General features: G+C 35.5%; 2 protein-coding genes across 5 annotated transcripts; one reads left to right on the top strand and one right to left on the bottom strand.

Moving 5' to 3' along the window:
* The first annotated feature begins 2,962 nt into the window (after positions 1–2,962).
* On the top strand, positions 2,963–4,781 carry LOC120008464 (AT-hook motif nuclear-localized protein 19). 3 transcript variants are annotated; one of them, XM_038858787.1, is made up of 2 exons: positions 2,963–4,418; positions 4,595–4,781. In XM_038858787.1, exon 1 carries the CDS (start codon positions 3,525–3,527, stop codon positions 4,371–4,373), a length of 849 nt encoding a protein of 282 aa, XP_038714715.1. In that variant the 5' UTR covers positions 2,963–3,524; the 3' UTR covers positions 4,374–4,418; positions 4,595–4,781. The 3 variants fall into 3 exon arrangements, with proteins under 3 accessions (XP_038714715.1, XP_038714716.1, XP_038714717.1); XM_038858788.1 differs by having other exon boundaries at positions 4,623–4,781; XM_038858789.1 differs by having other exon boundaries at positions 4,633–4,781.
* A 14,918-nt stretch (positions 4,782–19,699) lies between these two features.
* Positions 19,700–23,719, bottom strand: LOC120009529 (protein EIN4-like). Of its 2 annotated transcripts, none has more exons than XM_038860150.1 (3): positions 23,569–23,719; positions 21,170–23,070; positions 19,700–20,467 (listed from the first exon to the last, which is right to left on the bottom strand). In XM_038860150.1, the coding sequence occupies exons 2-3, from the start codon at positions 22,892–22,894 to the stop codon at positions 20,342–20,344; spliced, it is 1,851 nt and encodes a 616-aa protein (XP_038716078.1). In that variant the 5' UTR covers positions 22,895–23,070; positions 23,569–23,719; the 3' UTR covers positions 19,700–20,341. The 2 variants fall into 2 exon arrangements, with proteins under 2 accessions (XP_038716078.1, XP_038716079.1); XM_038860151.1 differs by lacking the exon at positions 19,700–20,467 and adding an exon at positions 20,494–20,985 and having other exon boundaries at positions 21,078–23,070.
* Between the last annotated feature and the right edge of the window lie 657 nt (positions 23,720–24,376).

The raw sequence follows: 24,376 nt of genomic DNA on the forward strand, positions 1-24,376 counted from the left end.
TAGAATGTCCATATAAATTTTCATAACAATCGGAAATCGTTTGGTCACTCAACTAAGCAAATAAGTCACTAATAGTGAAACCGATGAATTCTACGTGTAAATTCAAGTCATTTTGTAAACTCAGTGTAAATAACCTTTTCTCTTGAACTTTACTAAATCAAATATGTTCATAGTGATGAAACTAAGATGCACACGAAATTTCATTTAAATCGGAGTTCATTTGGTTCACCACGTTCACAAAGAACACATATGCACAAAATTAGGTAAAACCTAGTTTTGGCGGAATTTAAGCATATGACCAAATATATATGTGATGCACTTAATTTATCATGATTATAGTCCTAGAACATATATTAGACCTCATGTGCATGTGGTTCAAGTTTCAAGTCATTTGGACCTAAGTAAGATAAATTATGATCATTAGAAGATTAATGCCCTAACTTAGTCCATGTATGTTTGTTTCCAAAACTTAATTTCCAGCACTATCCCGAAAATATATAGATACCAAATTCACATAGAGATATACATAAGCCTTTATTTGTATATGCACAATTAAGATATTAAACAATTAACCAAATAACCATTTAAGCATGTTTTCTAGCATTTTAGGATATGTTCAAGTCAAGCATGCTCACACACATTTTAGTATACAATCATACACAATCATCAAAAACACAATGTTGACCTAGACACTAAGTTTTGGTCCAACACTTCCTTCATATTCCATTCGTATAAATATTCAAAAGTAAGAATCAGCATAAACCAATATCTTCCTCAAGAAATCTTCAAGGATGGATACTCCTAACTCTCCACCTGCAAAAAGGTCTAGAACTGATGAAGGTTCTACTTCTAAAGAAGAAGAAGGTGGAGATGATCCCAGATTCAACCTCTCCCCTATAAGGGAAGACGTATACGAGGACGATCCCCAGAAAACCATCGAATTTCTACAAGAAGCTTTGATGGAAACCAAAAGGAGACTTAAAAAAGCAACCGACAAAGTTCAAGACTACAAAAGGCAACTTATGGTTTCAAGGTATGCCATACAAGGTGTTCGATATATGTCATGGGGCAGACAAGCAAGTACTCATGACCCAGATAAATTGCACGAAGCAATCACTGAGATCACAGTACAACTTGAATCTGTTGCAGATGGAATAGACAGTGTTCTTTATACCCTAGAATAAAATTCCTGTCCAACATTATAGTCACGCTTTACAAAAGCGCGGGTAAACTATAGTTGCAGTTAGAAAACCGTTGGTATAGATTTCAAGAAATTGTGCCCAATTTTAATTTTACCTACAGTTTTATAATCACAAGTAAAACCTTTCTACAATCACTTAACTCGGGGTTTAAGAACCGCGAGTATTTTTTATAGCTGCGGTTTTAGCTGTAAGTATATGTGCAATCTATTGTAGTTATTTGACCTATACCTACGGGTTTTTTTTGTCACAAAATCCGTGGCAAAGTTTAGTGCAAACAACCACCAAAATTAGCAACGGATTAGTGATGGACTATAGTGACAGATTAGTGATGAAATTCGACTTCTATCACAAAATTCATCACAAATCAATTTCGTCACTAATTTTTGCACTTGCGGTAAGATGAATCTATAGTTTTTGGGGTTAAACATCTCTATGCGCTCTACCGCTTTCCGCAAGTGTTTCTGGTATTTCGGCAGAGATGGAAAGTACAATAGCAGGAGATTCTTTCACAAGCGAGCACTGATGTAGCTAACAGCCACCTTCATAGTCGATTCATTAGGGCCGTCACCTTCTACCCAACTAGTTGAAGTATCCACCACTTTCTTTGTTTGTTAAGCCTCACAAAGGTTCTTGCTGATATCTTACCCAGAGAAACGCCTTTCTAGAAGTTACAAATGATTCAATCCGCTTCTCCATATGCCAATACTTTCTAGGTCTACTTTTTTTTATAATAAATTGAAAGAGTATTAGGCTTAGCACATCTGTTTTTCAATAATTGTGATATACTGGTTTAGCATAATAAGATTAATTCATCAATTCTATGTTAATCACATGTGACAAGATCATTGTAGTACTTTCACTTTTCATCTTGTTAGAATGACTTCACTCTTATTTGTCTATTAGTGGAAGGGATGAGTTGCTACCTAGTCAAGTTCCAATATGGCTAATTCCTATTAAAATGTGCCACCCAACCCTCTCCTTGGCTTAGCAGCAGCAGATATTGTATAACCTTAGCAGATATTCCGTCATAGATCGAATTTGTGACGGAATTTCCCTAAAAATAAGTGTTTTTTGTAGTGACGTATCAGCTAACTTGTAGGATTTATTTCAGGTACAAACAACAGTCAATTGGCATATGCGGGTTATATATGTACATATTGTTGATTTCAATAATTTTACATAATTAGAAGTGTGCAATTGGAATAGAATAATATAATATATTATGAATTTGAATATCATATTGCATATTTCTATACATCTAATTAGCCCATGTGGACGCCTATAGTATATAAAAATTATCTTTACAAAAAATAATTATGAAAAATAATTTGTTCATTTAAAAAATCATAACTATACGCTCTCTATTTATAATTTTACAACTACAATTGTAAAAGTATTTAATACACAAAAAATTATATAATATGATAATAATATAAATTATAAATTTATATAATTTCATGCAAGGCTCTAAATTTATAATTCACCAAAGAGAGAAAATAAAGCTGATACTTTCAAATGATTAATTGAAGTTTGTCATCCCTAAATATTAAGAATGTGTTTGGATTGAGAGATTTGGGGGGAAATGCAGAAGGAGAGAAAAGAGAAGATACAAGGATAAAATAGGTTTTTAACTTTTAAATAGCTTACTTAGTCATCCTTACACTCCAAATGACTTCATTCTTTGGAAGAAGAATTTTGACAAAATTTAATGAAATTTTCCCTCCAATTCCCTTCAAATCACTCCCCTTAATTTTTTATAAACTATCCACACAAGATAATTGAAAGAAAACTCTATTTTCCTCCTCTTTCCTTACTCAAATCTCTCAATCCAAACAAACTCCAAGATCCACACAAAATAATTGAGAAGTCAAGCCTAGCTGGCTATCTCATCTAAGCAAACTAATTAACTATTAATTATTGATATTATTTTATTATCCTCCTCGTTGGCATCAAATCGATTGAAACTTGAAACATATGCATATGTCAGGACGTGCACCCCACTTTCTCACGCGTACTCATCATCATCAAGAAAACCCTAATTTCCAATAAGCAGGCCACCTTCTTGATCTTCTCCAGGAAAACCCAGACATTTTTGTGTTAGAAAGAGAGAGAAAGAGAAACCCACCTCTCTTACACCATCACGGTTCACATAACCCAAAAATCATGCCCAATAGTTTTTATTTCTTCTGGCTAGGGTTTCCTTGATTTTACTCACTCTTTCAACTCACTATCTAGATACTTTCTGCTTTAAAACATATATCAAGGCTAGAGTCCGCGATCTTGGTGTTTGATTGTACGATCTTGCTTAATTAGTACGCGATCATGGCGAACCCGTGGTGGGCAGGGCAAGTAGGTCTACCTACAGGAGTGGAAACCGCAACAAGAAAGCCAGATCTGGGTATATCCATGGGGAACAATAGCGGAGAACTTAGCAGTGGCGGTGGAAGAGAAGACGACGACGAGAGAGAGCAGAGCGATGAGCCAAGAGAAGGAGCGATCGAGTTAGGCACTCGCCGCCCTCGAGGCCGGCCTCCGGGCTCCAAGAACAAGCCTAAACCACCAATATTTGTCACAAGAGATAGCCCTAATGCACTGAGGAGCCATGTAATGGAGATTGGGACTGGTTCAGATGTGGCTGAGAGTTTAGCCTTATTTGCTAGAAGGAGGCAGAAAGGTGTTTGTGTGCTCAGCGGGAGCGGCACGGTCACCAACGTCACGCTCCGGCAACCCTCATCACCTGGTGCGGTCATGGCGCTTCATGGCCAGTTCGAGATATTGTCCTTAAACGGTGCGTTTTTGCCTGGACCGGCTCCTCCGGGGGCGACTGGGTTGACAATCTATATGGCCGGGGGTCAAGGGCGGGTTGTGGGTGGGAGTGTTGTGGGGCCGCTGATGGCATCAGGGCCAGTGATGGTGATTGCAGCTACCTTTTCAAATGCTACATATGAGAGGTTACCGTTGGAGGAGGAAGAGGAAGCAGGAGGCGGTGGCAGTGGTGGAGGAGGTACGCAGGGACAGCTCGGCGGTGATGGTGGTGGTGGAATAGATCAAGGAGACCCCAACTCAATGTCAGTTTACAACTTGGCACCAAATATGGTGGCTAATGGAGCACAATTGAACCATGATGCTTACTCTAACTGGGCTCATGGAAGGCCACCACCTTATGCTTGAGTGACTCTACTACTTGTGGTTGTGATACTTAAGAAGTTGTTCAAGGTAGGAATTAATAATATGGATATGCAAGAATAGAGTAATTACTGACTAGATGGTTTAGGGTTTGTCTCTCTCTCTCTCTCCATATATATAGTTTGTGTAGTTTACTTCGGAAATAATTGAGAGATATATATGTTCCTTAATTATTATTCCTTCTATTTGCATTTCAATTGTGGCAGGTACAGAAGTTGATCAATATTTTTTTAGGGTTTTACAGGGACTCGAGCCCCCCCTAGTACATGGATATTGAGGAGTGTTATCCTTGAATCAAACACACACATGTCATGAGGTGTATGATCTTGTTCTTCTTGTTTCTCAACTTTTAATATATCTGACTTAATGTTAATTTTTATTTCACATACCCAATCAAGTTCCACACACGAAGTCAAATTAGCCTCATAGTGATCATAGCCAAAGTGCTTATCTCCAAAGTAGCCAAATTAGCCTCATATAAATTTGTTACTTTTTGAAGCTTATGGTCTGATATAATATATGTTTTTATTTATTTGTTACTTGTTCAACTTATTTATTTCTTGTGGTATATATATATGTTTATATATATACATACTCCTACATTCCCCATTTACAGGTTGCTAAGATTTATATTTTGTGTGTTCTACATAATATCCTAGCATATATATAATATATACAATTTCCCATTGTTTGATTATACTGTAATTTTAAAACAAAAGGTGCCAGTGCATGCATATTTAAAATCCATACCTAAATTCATTCTCAGTAGTCCATATATTTTATTTCCTGTAAGGAGCACATGAGCGTTTTACTTTTTTAGGTATAGTAAAAAAAAATTATATAATGTGCAAAGAAAAGGCTACTTGTAATAAAAACTGAATTGTCAGAAGGCCAGAGTACCAAGAAAAGGCTCCTTGTTGTAATATATATTATTGTTTGTGGGGGTCGTTAGAGTTGGTGGAGGGAGCAATTATATATTATCTATTCACCTTGAAATTTGACTCTGAAAGGGGGTTCAATTAATTTATTTATTAATCAGGATAAGGTTGTCTGAAGTGTTGTCCCGATTATTCTCTTAAACAAGTGTAGTGATCCCCTGTTTTATGCGTATGGGAAAATTAGCAGGCTCGCAAACCCTAAAAATATCTCCAAGAAAATAAGGGTGTGTATATATACACACACACATACATATATTAACTAATAGGTGTCATCAATTGCCTCAAATTCAATTATGGACCTCCATGTCTTTGAAATCAATGCAATTTATCCGCTGACACTAACAAATGTAATTGGCTTATAAGAACATATTAGAAAGTTATAATGTGGTCCTCAAGATTTTCAGGCTTTTTATTTCACGAGGATATTTGGTACTTTTTGATGAGTAGAAATGTGTTAATTTTGATAACTTGATGAGGATAATTTGTGTTGGAGGTTAGGTCTTATATTTTTTATTCTAATGATCTAATCATTGTGTGCTATTTGATGATACATTGAGTTGCGATGAATTTGTATGAAACTTGATCGAATTTGATATCGTTCAAATCTTTCCCGTTTGATGTGCTAAGTGTTGACCGTGTGCCTTAGGAGGGAAATTGACCTTAATTGGTGATGCATTTGCTATGTGCTGGAATTGTGCTACTTGTTCACTTGATTGTTTAAATTGGTCTAAATATTAAAAATCCACATCCCCATGCATGTCAATAATATTATCCGTTTTGAGTTGTCCAGTTCTCGAGAATATATCGGACTCACATGGCTTTGTTCCTCCTTAACCCAACTACTACGAGCTAAAGCTTATGGGTCAAAATCCAACTTCACTTGGGGTAGGAAAAACCCTTGTTGTATGTTAAGGGTGGGATTATACTGTATTGACCCAATGTCCGACCGATGTGAGACTTTAACTCATAACACTAACGGGGCATTTGATTGGTGTTTTGAGGGGAAATAAGGGTGAGATGAGAGTGAGATTAATATATTCTCTTGTTTTTTTTTTGAAACAAGGGTTTGGGGAGGGGGTAAGATTCGAACCCACGATCTAATAGGTGGGTGATCCCTTACATGCAATGTGAATATTGTTTGATTGAGTTTTGGAGGGTGAAATCTCAAACTCAATCCACCCTCTATTCTCCCTAGCTAGTGGAGAATAGTCAATCTTACCAAAATGGTGAGAATGATTATTCTCCACAAGGGAGAATGAGTTTTGATGTATAAAAAATTCTTTTACACTTGTTATATAATATTGTTTTATTTTCTAAAAAAGAAAAAAAAAGGTAACATGTAAATTGTACTATTAATATTCTCACACTCATGCTATCTATTTATTTTATATCAAATATGATCATGCTTACCCCATACTCATCTCACACTCACCTCGCACTCATCTCCTCCTCTTCTCACACAATTATGAACCAAATATCCCGTAATGAGTTTTTAATGGAATTTAGGGATACAATTTACTTCCCCGCTTGTATACGCCTAGCTCATTCAATATGAAATTAAATTTACATGGATCAAAGTCCATGATTCTTTCGTTTTATATTCGAAATTTACTTGTGTTAAAGGTTAATAATGATTCTCTCTGCGTGTAACTTTAGGACCTAACTATTGCTTGAACAAGAACACATGTATTGACAAAAGCTGTGATTACTGTGGAACCCAATGTTTCTTTTAATAAAATAAAATCACCTTAAGCAAGTGCAGTTTTACCAGCATTTCCAAGCGTCAGCAATCTTTGAAAGTCTTAACAAACACTGTTAACTTTAATTAATTAATATTATTTGAAAAGGTAATCCACAAAACAAGAATTAGGTCCTAAAGTTACCACCATGCATGGACCACTAAGTGAATCCTGTTCGTTAATTATAATAATAATAATAATAATAAAATAATACCATTAAAAGAGTAAGAAAATTTTGATAATGGGAATCATATATACGTGCATCAACAACCATGGGCGGAACCACCCATGCCCAAGGGGCGGCTGCCCCCTTTTAATAATATCTATGAATTATCCATATATAATTTACGCACTTAAAATACACATATATATTTTCACCAATGATTTGAAGCATATGAGACCCAAAGCAATGAGTCTCACTTGTCATTTCACTCATTCACACCCTTAAAAAATGGTGTATATTTTAAGTGCGTAAATTAGATGCGCATGAAAAAATTACTCACATATATATATATAATAGAAAAATTAAGTAAGTTATTCAATAAATATCCCCCTAACCAAATAAAGGGTTATATAATATGGTCATAGAATAATACATTAATAAAATACAGACCCAATTAAATAAGTAAGCTTAAAAGATGGATGACCCATCTAATAATGATGATACATGTCTCCATTAGTCCAATAAAAAAATAATCACAAAAGAGATAGTCATTTGATAAGGTAGAAAAAATGAAAAGCGATGCATTTATAGGGGTTCATGAGATTGTCCCTCTTTTTAAAGGAAAAAAGGATAGACTTTGTCTGAAAGACACCATATTACGATTTTTTTTTTTGCGAAAAGTAGTTAATTTCCTATATCTATGTTACTAAAGCTAAATATGAAAATAATTGTTTCTACAACTAAAATGAATATTTTGCCTTTTTGTGGTGGTTATTTTAGATCCAAGGTACAAGCTTGCCTTTGTGAGTGCTACAACTAAAGAGATATATATGAAGGGGAAGATGGTCCATCGATGGCACAACCAAAAGTAACACTACGAATCAAGCTTGTGATGAAATTCTCTCATTGATGAACCGTGAAAACAAGGAAGAGCATGAGAATGAAAAAACTCTATTTCCGACCAATTTTTCAGTAAAATCCCAAATTCTTGTTAACATTGGTGATTAAAATTTCTATAAAACAAGGAAGGGTTAAATTTGAAAAGAGAAACTTGCGGGTTAAAAATTAAATAAAGAAAATCTTAAATTAAACCAAATATAATACACTCTCTTAGGCCTAGGAATTTGTGGAAGTGAGAAAAAAACATCGTGAAGAGTGCACAGTGGGTAAACAACATCGTGATTCCTTCTCAAACACGCAAGCATGGAGAGCTAAACAAATCTTGCAACTAATCCACACAAATTTATATGGACCCATCAATCCAGTTTCAAACAGCGGCAAGATGTACCTCGTTATTTTTACTGATGATTATAGTTGCAAAACTTGGGTTTTTTTTTTTGCCTGAAAAATCTGAAGCCCTTGTTGCATTTCAAAGCTTTAAGGCCAGAGCAGAGGAAATGGCATGATACTTTGTCAAAAGTCTTTGTACAGATTGTGGTGGAGAATTCAATTCTAATGGTTTTGCAAAGTTTCGTGAGGAAAATGGAATTCAGAGACAACTTATTGCAACATACTCGCCACAACAAAATGGCATATTAGAGAGGTAGAATCACACTATCCTAGATATGGTATGAAGTATGATGGCATAGACAAGTCTCCCAAAGAACTTCTGGCCCGAAGCTATTAATTGGAGTGCACATTTATGGAATCGAAGTCCGATCTTTGCAGTCAAGAATATGACTCCAAAAGAAGCATGGTCTGATCATAAACAATCAATTGGTTATTTTAAATTCTTTGGATGCATAGGCTATGGACATGTATCAGATGAAACAAGAACAAAGCTAGATGACAAAAGCGTGAAGTGCATTTTTCTTGGAGTTAGCGAGGAGTCCAAAGCTTTCAAGCTTTACAATCCTATCACCAAGAAGATTCTTGTTAGCCACGACGTGCAATTTGATGAGAGCAAGACGTGGATTTGGTTCAGTACCAATCAACCATAGTCTTTGACTGATTTTGAAGAAGTGGCAGAAGCAAGTGAGCAACCCAGGGATGATCATCTCTCTGAAGAACAAACTTCTGGTCCATTTCAAAGGACAACCCATGCCCATCCAGTAAGCTCACTTCCACTCAGTTCAACCGCAGCACAACCACTAAATTCATTGTCCCAACATATTGATGTTCAGCCATCTCAACGCCTCAAAACCAGCAAGATTAATGGATTATGTGCGAGGCGATGAACTATCAGATGATGAAGCCCTTGCACACCTTGCTCTGTTTGTAGATAATGATCTTATTTTCTTATGTGATATTATCAAAATATACACATGGAAAAAGGCTATGGATGCTGAGATCAAATCCATTGAGAAGATTGGGACATGGGAATTAATAGATTTGCCTGAGGGTGAGAAAACAATTGGGGTCAAGTGGATATACAAAACAAAAAATGAAAAGGGTGAAATTGACAAATACAAGGCGCGTTTGATGGCTAGGGGGTATACGCAAGAATATTGAATTATTATGCTGAGGTTTCTACACTAGTTGCAAGACTGGATATCATTCGTTTAGTGGCGTCATTGGTTGCTCAAAATTCTTGGCAAATATTTCAATTAGATGTGAATGATTTGATTTTTATTGAAAAATGATGATATCTTTATTGAGTTTAAAAAATCCATGATGGATGAATTTAACACGAGTGATTTGGGAAGAATTGCTACTTCCTTGGTTTAGAGGTTAAACAAACATTCGATGGAGTCTTCATTGTACAAAAGAAATATGCACAAGTGATCCTTGAAAGATTTCAGATGCTTGATTGCCATCCTGTTCATAATCCAATTTTCCAAGGTTTCAAACTCACAAAAGATTGTGGAGGAAAAAGAATTGATAGCATATACTACAAACAGATTGTAGGTAGTCTGATGTATTTATCAGCTACTAGGCCTAATATGATGTATGTCATTAGTTCCTTAGTCAATTCAAGGAAGCACCATCTGTACTTCACTTTCAAGCTGCAAAAAGGGCTCTTCGTTATTTGAAAAGAACTACAAATTTTGGTGTTCTTTATAAAAAAAAAATGACAGTAAGGCCTTTGTTGGCTACAGTGACAATGATTTTGTTGGGGACCTGGATGATAGAAATAGCACTTCAGATCAAGCTTTTATGTTTAGCTCTGAAGCAATTTCGTGGTCTTCAAAGAAGCAGGAAGGGGTCACTTTATCCATAACTGAAGTCGAGTTTATTGGAACTGCTTCCTGTGCATGTCAAGCTGTGTGGTTAAGAAGATTACTCGAGGAATTGGGGTATGTTCAACATGGTCCTATTTTGATTCATTGCGATAATATTTCTGCTATCAAACTCTCAAGAAATCTGGTGTTACATGGAAGAAGTAAGCATATCAATATTAGGTTTCACTTTCTTTATGATCTCACAACAGAAGGCGTTGTTGAGTTGACTCATTGCTAGAGTCAGGATCAGATTGTAGATATATTAGCAAAGCCTATGAAACTTGAGACATTTGAAAAGTTTCGTCATCTCCTTGGTGTTTGGTCAATAAACTGAATGTTTGTATGGTATTCAATTTAAGGGAGAGTGTTGAACTTTCTAAGTACTTGTGTTTTATTTGAATTAGTCATGTTAGTTGTTAAAAATCCCTTTTTGTTTGGGATATGAGGTAGTGTTTGTTTGTTGACCTAGTCTCTAGGGCAGTCCCACTAGTCTAGGGATTTTAGATGTGGGTTTGTTTTGTTTGCTTAAGTTTCTGCACTCAGTTTCTTTGTAAGGCTACATATAGCCCAGCTTTCAAGCTTTTCAATAACAAGCTTATCATTTTAATTTCTCAATCTCAAGCTTTTGACATGCATGTCGCCGCCGGTATACAAAAGTTTCCTAGACCAAGGTGCATCATCCCCACCCCTTGGTCCACCGAGACAACCCTTGGAGGTGAAGGATCCAATTTTGACCCTTTTTAATCAGACTTGATCGTGAAAGTTGGTCCCACTAGATTGGGCTTGACCATTTAAATAGACTTTTTGTCTAACATTTGATAAATCAAAAAAGTTGGCCTGCTTTGCAAATTTATTTGTTTGACCAAATTTTAAGCTAGACTAGGGTGATCAGTTTGGCAGTCAAGTAATTTATTTTAGACTAACCCGCTATACGCCAGTATATTTCTAGGAGATCGATGAGACGTGATAGATATTTAATTTTTTGCACTGCAATCGAGGTAGGGGTTCATCGCTTATTGGCCTTTAGTGTCCAATACTTTGTTCTGAAAATTTTATGTAACGTGTTTCTGTATGTGTTAAATACTCACTTCATTGAATTTCTACTTGATTCCTATTCATTACTTCACAGTAATTCATGGTTTGTTAAATCGCTTCAGCATGTACTTTAGGCATGCAACGTTTTGAAAAATCAAGTCGGTGGAAAATTTTTAATATAAAAATTATTTTTAAAAATTTTCTTTCAAGTTTACAAAATTATAAAAATACTAATTTTGCCATGATTTTAATATACAAAATGAAAAATTTTAAAGGATTTTAAATCAATTTCTAAGTGCTGATGTGATTAGGACTCTTCGTCTAACGAGCCTTACATAATATTTTTAGAAAAATTATTTTTCTAAATGAGTTTTGAATTGTTTTTGAATGCATGAGAAACTTATTGAAAGTACATGCATTATTATATATGATATATGGTCGTTAAATTTTCAAACTATAAAATCCTCTACAATTCTCTTCCTCTTGTAAATCACATTATAGTCTTAAAAAACGTTTAAAAATTTGCAGTTACAAACTTTGTAACCGACTAGGCTATTTAGTTTGACAATAAAACTTGTTGCATTTTCAACTTTTTTTACTGACCGTCTGAAATATATCAATTTAAATTTTCATCAAACAAAGTCTGGTGGTCAATGGTAACCATTGACTAAAAAGTCAATTGACACATAAAAAGGCCCAAGCGCATGACACAACTTGGACTACAACGCTTGCAAGCGTGTGTTTTGGCTAGGTTTGTACACGAGTTGGATTGGGTCGGATTTGACTAAGTATATCATCCGACCCAAACTAGTACATGTTACTTTATGTAACCCGTAACTTATCCTGGACATGTTTTTCAACACCTTTCACATCTATTGGTACAACTCCCACATAGAACAAATGATTTTACATGAATAATCAATTTGAAATATATACTACAAAGTAACTACATAATCATTATATAATTAAGAAAAAATATACAGAGAGGAAACCATTAACAAATCTTGAATAAATACAAGGTTAGGGTTGTGAAATCATTGGTTACTAGTTAGGGTTTTGAAATCATAAACAAATCTTGAATAAATACATCAATGTATAACATAAACTCAGAAAGAGAGAGACCACCTTGAGAAGAAGCAGCAATAGTTGCGGTGGTTCTTCCATCATAAACTCACTCTACGTCTGCAGCATAGATTCGTTGATGTGAGGTGAAGATCAGATGAGGGTGGCGTGGGACGAGATGCGAGAGAAGACAGAGTATTACTTGGTTAAATGGATAATGACTCATTAGACATGAGAGGGAGACAGAGTGTAAGTGTAAGTGTTATATTTCAGTATGCATAAAACGGTGAAGTTTTATTTAAAGAGAGGTCGGGTAGGGTGTTATGTGGATCGGATATACATGAAACTATATCTAATCCATTTGTGGATCAGGTAATAATTTTAAAAATGTATTTGTTGTCTGGGTTGCGGGTAAGGGTCGATTTTGGGTGGGTTGGGTCGGGTTCACAGTTTGGATCGGGTTAAAATTGGGTTTTGTACAAGCCTAGTTTTTCAAAACCCTGATAATTACCTTTCCATAAACAAAATTAGTTGCCCTTGGGCCCAAGGCATCAAGGAGCGAGGTATAAACTCACTTTAAAATTTATATTCTTTCAATGTGGGATTTTGTCTATTTCACCAACATATCCTCATATTCTTGTGTATACTTTTGAGATCAATTTCTCATTCACCCGATATAAGATTTTGTAACGTAAATGTACTATGTTCATTTACTTTCAGAGAAGAAAGTTTGTCCAATACAGACCTGTTCCTAAAGACTTATGGTCCCATTTTAATTTGCGCCCAAAATGTGCCTATTGCAATTTCGAAATCCAACAATAATTCTATATGGATAATGTTCATCCGTTAAATTTTCCAATGGTTCAATTACTTGATGTAAAAAAATATTGTACTTTAACCCTAGGCACTTCTTGGGCATTAGGTATCTATGATAAGTATGATTGACTTCTTAATATATCTGATATTGCATTTGCAGTCATTTTATTATTAATTCTAATGCAACTCGACGACATGAGAATGAAATTAAGGATATCATAAAACTTTAGGTTTATAAAATTTAATTATGTACTACGATTTATAACACAATACAAATGTTGTTTTAGTTATTTGGTTCTTACAAAACTCACAAGTGTGTTATCAGACCGGCCCGCCAATCAGACCGGTTCAACCAATGCTTTCAAGAAATGTTGGGTTGGTTCATGTGTTGACCCGAACAAGCAAGAAGCCCGGATTAGACTGCAAGAAAACCCTGATAATCCGCGAATCGCAAACCTACACGGTTCATAGGTTAAATTTTGAACCGAGTAGCTGACCTTTCCTATTCAAATTTAATAATAAAATAATGATTCCCTTTGCTCATTTTCTTCTGATGTGGGATTGTCGTGCTTTTCAAATTCTGCACAATTGCACATCTATCTGTGAGTGACATAAGTGGTAGGCCCACTTTCCTTCACTTCTCAACAAACAAATTTCTTTAATATTGGGCACTTGTTGGACAAATTAATATTTTTAAGATTCAATTTAGATTAACAAGAATACGAAATATTCTTAAGAATATTAAATAATTTAATTACCTAAATTTATTCATTCCAATAACATCTATGGACATATAAGTTCAAAAGAAAATAAAAATAAATAGATAACCACTTCATGATTATAAGACTCAAGATTGAAATATTTGCAAATGGATCAACCCCTCTAAATATTGGGCCAAAAAAGTGAAAGGACAAATTGAGCTTAAAATAAATAGTTGGAGTAAATTAAGTGAAGATTATTATATAATTATTATTCTTTATAAATAAATAAAATTATTTTAAAAAAATGTGCGGTTCATCCTTTGACCCTTCGAACTAACCGGTTGAACCTTCAAAATTAATTATCGCGGGTTCTGTTTTGATAACACTAGTCACAACTACAAATGCCTCTTTTAAAATACAAAAAGGACAAAAGGGAAGATAGTATAGTCTCATTCTTTTTTTTCAATTAAAAAGTATTTAGATTGTCCCACTTAGTATTTTTTTTTCATAAATGTTAATGGAAATTTAGTTGTTTTCTGATAATACATTTTTTATTCAACCTTCATAAATGATATTGAGTTGATGGAAAAACCTATGTTTTTTTTCATAAAATTGTCAAATAAAATATTAATATTCTTAGAGAGGTCTAGAGAAAATTATAGGAAAACCCTAACAGCTGTTGACTTATTTGTAAAATAAAAACAAGTATTTTATAAATAATCAATTATTCAGTTGGATATCCGAGAACCAAACATGATTAATATGAAATTTTATTTTTGAATTATTTAATTATTATTATTAGATCTTGCATTTTGTCTAGCATTTTTATTTAATTAATCTTCGAAAATTTCTATACAAACATTTTTTAAAATTCAATAGTTGATCATAGAAGTAAACAAACAATTTGACCAAACATACACTAAAAAGATTTTCAGAATGTCAAAATGAGGTTTTGATCCAAACGATGGGACCTTAAGCTTTGAACGCTTCATGGTTGACGTGCCACTAAGTTGCCACGAATTTGAACAACAAAAACTACAACCTTTCATCATCATTCGAGTCTTTATCCCAAAAATTTGGGAGTCTTATGTGGATTCAGGCCTCTTTTTGAACAGTCTAGAACTCGGCAGCAGTCAAGAAAAATTGATGAAAAAAATCTTTGAGAGAACTTTTGTGCTTTGTACGAAAATTTTTTTTGAGAGAGAGCTTTTGTCATTCATAGAAGTTGTCCATCATATCGGTTTTATAAACCCATAGTTTGAGACGAATTAGAACTCCTTTCTAACTACAAGTTGGACACGAATTAGAACTGTGAGGAATATTCCGACGAGACACGTGGCATAATATTATTAATTATTATTCTCTATATTAAATCATGTTATTATTAACAGGTTTAAGATATCAGGAGTTGTTTCCCAATTAAATTAAACAACTTACTGATTGAAGGAAACTCCTACAATTACTCTGGCAGAGTTATACATGAAGTAAATCTCTTCTACTATAAAAGGAGGTAAATTGTTGCGTATTGTTTTTTAAGCTCTAATTGTGATTACACTAGCTGGATTATCTTGGAAGCTAACTTGAGCGTCGGAGTGCCTACGGTCAAACAACGACCGTCGGGCTCACTGACAATCTTTGTTTTCAGGATTCAGGTGACCATATCACGAAGGAGCATCAGTTGAACGTGGTGATCAGATTTTGTTCACTACAAGAACTATATCTCCTATTAAGAGATTAGAGTTTAATCTGAGAAGAAACTCAATATCCTTGGGCCCAAACATAAAGTCCAACACTCCCACTTATAAACTAGCAAATATGTTGCTAACTTTTCAATGTGGGATTTTTACAAACACACACTTGTCTCTCTGGGTGATTGAGCCATTCACCCTCAATGGTTCCAACAATCCCCTACATTAATGGATCAACAAAACATTTTATTTTAACTCGGAAATTTTGAGTGTGCCTGGGAATAAACATTGCATAAAGATAAGTTGCTTTCGCTTTGAACATTCTATAGTGAAAGTCTATCGGACCCACTTAACTAGTCGATCAACTAAAGTCTTGAATCGTCAATTGTTTGTGTAAGCCCAGACAATAAACATCACATAATGTCTCTTCAGATCAATATTAGTTATTGATTTTGTTCATTCTTTCAGCCCTAAACTTCTTGGGTTTCATGTGTGCTTTAGAAAGTCTAACCTTAAGGACTTTCATAGAGACGACCAACTCTTCACACATATAGGTGATCTCTTATCAAGACTATCCTACAATACTCTACCTGAATGTTCAAGATATAAGAATCATTAAATGCATAGCGTACCCTAAATAAATGTTGTAGGATGCACTCGTGCATCTAAGGAATAGGAAGAGATTAACTCAGAGTTCTTACTTCTGAATATCTCAAAATTTATGTTGTCATTTTGAACCTAATCTATAAGATCTCCAATCACTAGGTTAGGTTTCCATCAAGAGAACTCTTCTAATCAGTCAAAACTTTTAGCCCCATTTCCCTCGATGTGCAGTTGGTTTCATCTCTCGTCACCCCTTTTGTAAACGGATCCACTATGTTTTCCTTGGACTTCACAAAGTCTATGGAAATTATTCCATTAGAGAGTAACTACCTAACAATATTGTGTCTACGACGAATAAGTCTATATTTATCATTATAAATCACATTTTGTGCCCTTGCAAGTGCCACATGATTATCACAATGTATACAAATTGTAGGCAATGGTTTAGGCCTGAATATCATCTAAAAGGTGATGAAGCCACTCTACTTCTTCACCTGCATTGTCTAGGGCGATGAACTCTAATTCCATAATCGAGCGTGCTATCAATGTCTGCTTAGAGGATTTCTAGAACACTCCGACACCTACTAGGGTAAACATGTATTCTCTTGTAGACGTTGATTCGTTAGAATTAGAAATTCAATTAGCATCACTATACCCTTATAGTAATGCTGCATACTTACTAAAATGCAAAACATAATTTTTGATTTTTTAAAGTATCCCAACACTCTTAATAACGCTTGTCAATGTTCATGACCCGAATTACTTACTTTTCTGCTCAGTTTACTAACTGAATATGCAAGATCAAGTCTTGATCACTTGAGAGTATTCTAGCTATTTAACACTGCTTCGAATATTCATATATAGAGTTAAATGTGGTAGAAAGGGATTATTCGCATCTCTCATGCTGAAATCTTTAAACCTTTTTATTACATTCTCAATGTAATGAGATTGTGTGAAACCTAGGCCATTTGAACACCTCAAAATTTTGATGCCTAGAATAACGTCAACAACACCTAAATATTTTATGTCGAAATTCTTCTCAAGCATCTTCTTGGTCTGCTTTATAACTTCAATCTTATTTTCAAGAATTAACATATCATCGACAAATAGACATACGAGTACACAACCACTTGAAGTAATCTTCGAGTTCACACACTTTTCACACTCATTAATCTGAAAGTCATTTCGAATCATCCCTTCGTTGCATTTTTCATACTATTGTGTAGGAGCTTGTTTAAGTCCATACAATTACTTGATAAGTCTACAGACTTTATTATCTTGTTCTTTGACTTTAAATCCTTTAGGTTGTTCCATATAAATCTCCTTGTTGAGATCACCATTCAAGAATGCAGTTTTTACTTTCATTTGATGGATCTATAAGTTGAATTGCGAGGCTATAGCAATTAGCATTCTTATGGATATAATTCGTGTTACCGATGAATAAGTATCAAAGTAGTCTAGACATTCTCTTTGTCTAAACTCTTTTACAATCAATATTGCTTTCTACTTATCTATGGAACCATCAGTCTTTAGCTTCTTTCTAAAGATCTATTTACATCCAATTAGTTTATGTCTAGGTGAAAGATTAACCAATTTCCAAGTATGGTTACTTAAGATTGACTCAATTGTTTACTGCTTCTTTCCAAAATGAAGCTTCTGAACTAGACATGGGCTCTTTAAAGTTTGAGGTTCACCTATAGAAGTAGATGCCCTTGATCTCTTCTTGGGAAGTTCATTCTAACTTCTTTTACAAGGATATAAATTCAATAAAAATTTGACTTGTGAATTTCTAAGAGTACTTGCTCCAATACCATAAAAATCAATGAAGAGACAAGATAATTCTCGTTATATTTGATCATCGTTTTACAATAGGTATATATGGCTACAAGTATAGAAGTATATGAAATCACACCTCTCTCCCCACACCTCTCTCTCTCTCTCTAGAGGAAAAAAAAACTTTCTAAAAATTTTTTAGGAGAGGACTCTCCTCTCCTAGCCCCCCTTCCTTTCTCCCCTTCTTTCTCCGCCTCTCTCCTCCCCTGTCTTTTCTCTCTCCTCCCTTTCTCTCCTCCATTCCCATCTTCTCCCGGCTTCTCTCCTCCTTTTCCACTGCCTCCTTCTCCATTACTCCTCTTCTCCCCCGTTTCCTCTTGCCCATCTCTACTCCTCTTCCCTTGGGTTTGATATGCCCTTTCTCCAACTAGATCTGTTTAATTTTGTTATGTTTATGTTTTTGTGTTTGAATAAGAATTTTGGAAGGTTTCTCTTCTCCGAATTTCAATCTCCTCCATCTGTCATGGATCTTTGATCATCAGCGTTTCCGGTGTGCTCCAGTGACATATATTCAAATTTTTAGTGATGAGCTTTTCAGATCTGAAGGAGTTTGACCTCTCTTCTTGAAGGGGTAGCCAAGATCCTTGTTGTAGATCCAAGTTTCAATTTGTGTGTTTTTTTTGTTCAATTTTTGTTATCGCCGGTGGAGTCGGACTCGTTAGGTAGTTGTTAGGTAGGGTATGGTGTAATACGGTGTCATCCAGCAATGTCTAGCGATGTTCATTTTAGTGTTTGTGTTTTCTTAGTTTCTTCTTGTTTTTTTAGTCCACTAGGTTATATTCCATCTTTATGGTTGTCTCAAGTGCCTATGAATCTCAATTACCCAATTTATTGGGTAACTTAATATGATCAAGTCTACTACCTTTAAAAAAAAGTATACACATATATATAGTGATGTTTATCCATATTACAAGGTATAGAGATAGATATGCCTTTGAAATTTAAACTAGGATAATTAAAACGAGAATTTGATTGCAAACTATCACGAGATGTTTGTTGGAGTTAGTTTTGTATCTCCATCTTTATCTGATGTAGAGGATAAGATTGAGTTTGATTGTGAAATTCAGTAATCACCAACGCTGAAAGCATTTGACACAATTGTCAAAACCTCATTCATGCATCCTAACTCTCCACCCACCAAAGCATCTTGGCAAGTGGGGGGCAAGCAGAAACTCTACCATTTCCCTGCCAAGCTCAGTTAAAGACCAAATGTTATCATGAGCACCCAATACTCATGGTTCATAAATAGAACTAAGCATAATATCTTGCGGAGGAAGATCCATGATATCGAAATTTAGCAAACTCTCGGTTTTAATAGACTTGAGCAACAAAACCACATTGCCAGATTTGACCTCTGAATTTCTGGCACCGGACTTGGCAGCATTTCATTCTGGTAAGCCTCTCAGTGTAAAGCTGATAACATGTGCCAGTGCCGGTCCTAGCTACCAGCATGTCCAACAGCACAGCTAATAATATTAGTGGAAACATGAACACTATCCATAACTCTTTTAACTACTAGGACAAAACCTTTGTTTAAGATACCTTTCTTACAAAAAGCTTGAGCTAATGATAAATATGAAAATTTAGCTTCATCAAATAAAAGAACAGCATGACCATAGATATACCACTTCAAACAATCATTTTTTTTTTTCTTGAATGGAAATTGAAATATTATTAATGCACAAAACCTAGGAGATGCCAAGAAAAATTCGAGGTTACATAAGGTTTAAGAGAGAACATTGTGAAACCACAAATGGTCGGAAAAAGACTCCATTGGATTCTCCCTTTGTATTTTCCTTCCCATTTGTCCAGGAACCTTTGAATTTCTCAATGCAGATTCGAACAAATCCATTTCAAGCATATTGTGACAATCCAAAGCAACGCCGGAAGAACTTTCACCAGAGCTAATTGCATGATTAAGATGCTCAATCCCGGACAAAAACAGCTAGTTGGAATGCAAATGTGCTATTGAAAATACATACGGGGCCAATCGCGAATTGATTTAAACAAAGTGGTGCACCTGAATCCGGTTGTTCATATAAAGCAAGCTCTTTCTTTGAAAGCCACTTGTAACTCACATGACTCCTGGAGCCAAATTTAAAAGACTGCTGGCTCTCTCCATTTCGGTTTGCCTCTTACTCTTCTTGCCATCATTGTCCATCCCTGCAACTGTCCTACATCAGCCTTTGAACTGAGAGTTCAAGATTGGCTGTTTCAAGAAATTTCCAGAGGCAAATGTGAATCTTCAAAACGACGCTGGATTCGCAACCTCAGAACCATTGTCATGCTTTGTGCAAGACCTAGAGAATTTGTTGATATCCAGATATTACCTTGCATCAACTGCAGAAATTTTGCTTAAGGAACATTAGAAGTTGCCAAAATACTAGTATGACAAATTCTATTCTCCAATATGAAAGTTACTAAACTAGAACTTTTTAACTGTAGATAATAAAATAAAGTCCTAACAATCTAAAATGATTCAAACTGGCTAATTCCTAATAAAACAATTCAACCAAAAACAAATGCAGAAATTACAATAAGAAACTACAAAATAATTTTAATTTAGATTTTTCGAACCTAAATGCAGGCAAAGTCTATCAACGTTTGGTTCCAAATGCTGTCCTGCAGACTCATCCAGTGGGTTTATGTGTCTTAGCTAATCATAAATCATATTTTTAATTGGAGTCTCCCTTATATAGGTTTTTACTAAAATTCATGTTGCCAAACTAAATCAACTTATCAACAAACATTAAACAAAAAAAAACTTTGAATAATCGAGATTAAACATTTAGTAATTGTTCTTTTGTCGTTGTTATTGTTTATTTATGACTGGAGTCTTTGCTAGTTTACTAATTAGTTCAAAACACAAATGTCAACTAGCCGAAAGACAAAAGTCCTAATACTTAGAGAGTAAACAAGGGCACTTGCAAGTATATATAATGGTTTTCTTCATGTACATAGGTCACTGGAAATGATCCTGTAAAGTCTCTCTCTCTCTCTCTCGCTCTCTCTGCAATAACCTCTCCTTGTTTGAGGACTCACCTGGACAAGTTTTTTGCACATATTGAAGCTTCGGCCATGCTCAACTTGTTTGCCATATGAATGTGCTATTGAGGTTGATCCTTCTGACTGAGAACTTTCCTTGTTAATTGCAATTTCAAACTTCACAGACACATAATTATCTGGACAATTGAGTCTCCACATTAGCATTTCACTCTGCGAAACAACGTGGAATATAATCATGCCTTCTCCATCATAAGAATTCAATAAATATCCAACCATATGCAAAATCACTTGGAAAGTCCTCCTCTCATCTCCCATCACCCAATCGGGAACTGAGCTTTGAACATCAACTTTAAAACCAAAGCCTTTGCATAGAGACAGGCACTTGGCAAGGCAAGAAGCTTCCTTGATAACAGAATGTAGCTGAAAGGGACGCGTCTCAAAAGAAAACCTCTCATTATCTTCAGTTGACATCTCCATCACATCATTAATCAATGTGGAAAGAACATTGCTGGTTTTACTCAATGAGTCGATGATAAGTCTTTGGTCAATGCTCATATTCTCGCCTTGAAACATGGAAAGCAGGCCCAAGATAGAATGCATTGGCCTCCTCAACCCATAACTCATTACTTTCTGAAATGAATTCCTTGCCTGGTTTGCCATCATGGCTTTCTTCTTAGCTTCTTGCAGGGCACGATTTTGCTCAACTAGTTTTTCCCTCGTTAATTGAGATTCTTCCAGAACTGAAGCATGGGATAAGGCCACAGCTACTTGGTCTGAAACGGCTTCCACCATTTCCATTTCCTCAGAGGTCCAACCTCTTGAATTCGTATGTGGAAGAACTAAAACTAATATTGCATAACAAGTATCTACCAGCTCTGGTGTCCCTCCTTTGAAATTTGAAACATTAAGCATTGGCATCCTAACTGCCGCCATGGCACCTGCCTCATCAGACCCACCACCACTTGCAGCCCCAAGCAGTGAATATGACTTTAAAACTCTCACTCCCCTGTTCCCTCGAATCACTAACACATCTGGGTCAAACGTAGATATAGAGTGGCAATGATTTTTAGAAGCACTTGAATTCAACTCATATTTAATCTTCATCTCTTTTTTACTCTCGTTTGGCATCCAAATGGCACAATTGTGCAAATTAAGAGTATTTGAAAGCTCAACCAAAGTGGTGTGCACAATTGTTAGCTTATTGAGTGACTTCCTGATTTCCTGGGTTAGCATCCGGACATGCAAACTTGCTTCCTTCTGTTTCTTCATCAGCCCAACTTCCTGACCTAATTCCAACACATTCTGCTTCAGGAAAAGCTCTCTTACTTTCAATTTGAGAAGAAGGGGAATCAAAGTAAATAGGGTTATTGCAGTTGCACATGAAACCAAGGCTGTAAGGAATTTCGCAATGGTGAGGGACAACATCAACTGGAATGAGTGGGGGCCATAGTAAGTCCATCCATTTAGCAAATGAGTCAATCCACAAAGAACTATAAATGCCACAAACTGAAGGAGGACTAATTTGAATGGAACGTCAGAGCAGCTAACAAAGTATAACAGCTCGATGGGTATCGAAAAGTATGCCACAGCAATCAAGAAATCACTCACTTTCTGGCACTGCAGAATATTCTGGAGGCTCCAAAAGCCCTCATCATCACAAACACAATTCACAAAATCAGTATCAACTGCCATAACCGATAAGGTAAAGTATGAAATCAGCAATACAGGAGCTAATGCTCTTGACATTGCTCCATAACCCATTTGCTCCTCCCTACCAGTCTCACGAAACCCAAGATCTAATGTACCCACAAATTTTTTCCATCAGGTGGCATGTTCATCTGGAAGAATTCCAAAATCTAAAATGCCCAACTGTCCAAAGTTGTACCAACTATTTCTTTTTTCACCTTCTACCGTCAACCAAAACAAGTCACAGGAAACTGCAAGAAATCAGTAGAAAAGTAAAATTTCAGTACACAGCACTACCTTGGTGATTGGGAAAATGTGAAGAAAAAAAAAAGCAGTCACATCCAGAATGTTGCTGCCGATAAAAAGTCCAAATTCCAACAAAATATTGTTACAACATGACCAGAAACAACTTACCAGCTAATTTTCAGAGATAAGAAGATAAATCCACGAATGCAAAACTTTTAAAAACCCAATTGTTTGTTTAATTTGAAAAACACAAGAAGATTTCATAACGGGTCCAAGAGTTGCAGGAGCTTGGGAAATCATACCATACATCATGAAACATAAGATGAGTGATACAAGCAGCAGCAACAGTTCAGAAACCCAAAATGAATGAGCTATAATTTTACTTAATCAAAGTGAAATGCACAATCCAATGCCCTTGATCAAAGAACAAATGAAGTCAATTACCTAACCTAACCTAATATTGAAAGAAAAACAAAAGAAAAAAAGAAGTTAATGTAACATACACAATTGAAGAAGCACCTCTCCCTCTATATCTCTGCCCTTCGTTGAAGAAGTGAAAATTTTGAAGGTACCAACATCACCGCTCTCACTCTTAATCTTCACGAACCGACGAGGAAGAACACCGTCTGAAGAGGGTTTTGGAAAGTGGGACCCACAAACCACCTGTACATCTATCCCTTGTAATTAAAGCACTTAATTTAATTATGCCATTTGACTTTAAGTGATTAGATTTAGATCATCTCATTATTATATTTATGTTTAAAGCCTTCAAATAATATATAACTAATAATATGATAATTGATGGGCAGTTTTTTTTGCCCTTTCTCAAAAAACAAAAAGAGGTTTTTTTTCCTGTTATTTCTGCCACGCATATATAGAAACAATTTCTTGACAAACTCTTGGCTGTCAGTCCAAATATTTTTGATAAGGAATTTCATCAAATCTGACATCTTCACAAAATGAATTGTTCAGTTCATCTCCAGTTCCCTTGGAACGATCTAAACATGTGCAAACATGGTAGATCATGGGGAACCGTCCTCTTGCTTGTTGCTAAGACTATTGTGTTAGAACTCTTCATCACCACAACATGGCAGTGGGAATCATGGTGGACATCCTCGGTCGTGTTGGTAGCTAGAAGTGAAAGATCTTGAAAGTCTAAGTCATTAAACTTCTTTCTAAATTGGATGAGCACGCCCTTTACTGATAATGCTACCACTTCTCCTTTTGGTATCTTAGTATTTGAAGTCTGGCTTCTTTGAACCTGAAGAGGAAAGACTCAATTGATTCTCCTAGAAATTGAGTAATCCTGGA

This window comes from Tripterygium wilfordii, chromosome 11 (assembly GCF_013401445.1).
Source record: "Tripterygium wilfordii isolate XIE 37 chromosome 11, ASM1340144v1, whole genome shotgun sequence".
NCBI classification, from domain to species: Eukaryota; Viridiplantae; Streptophyta; class Magnoliopsida; order Celastrales; family Celastraceae; genus Tripterygium; species Tripterygium wilfordii.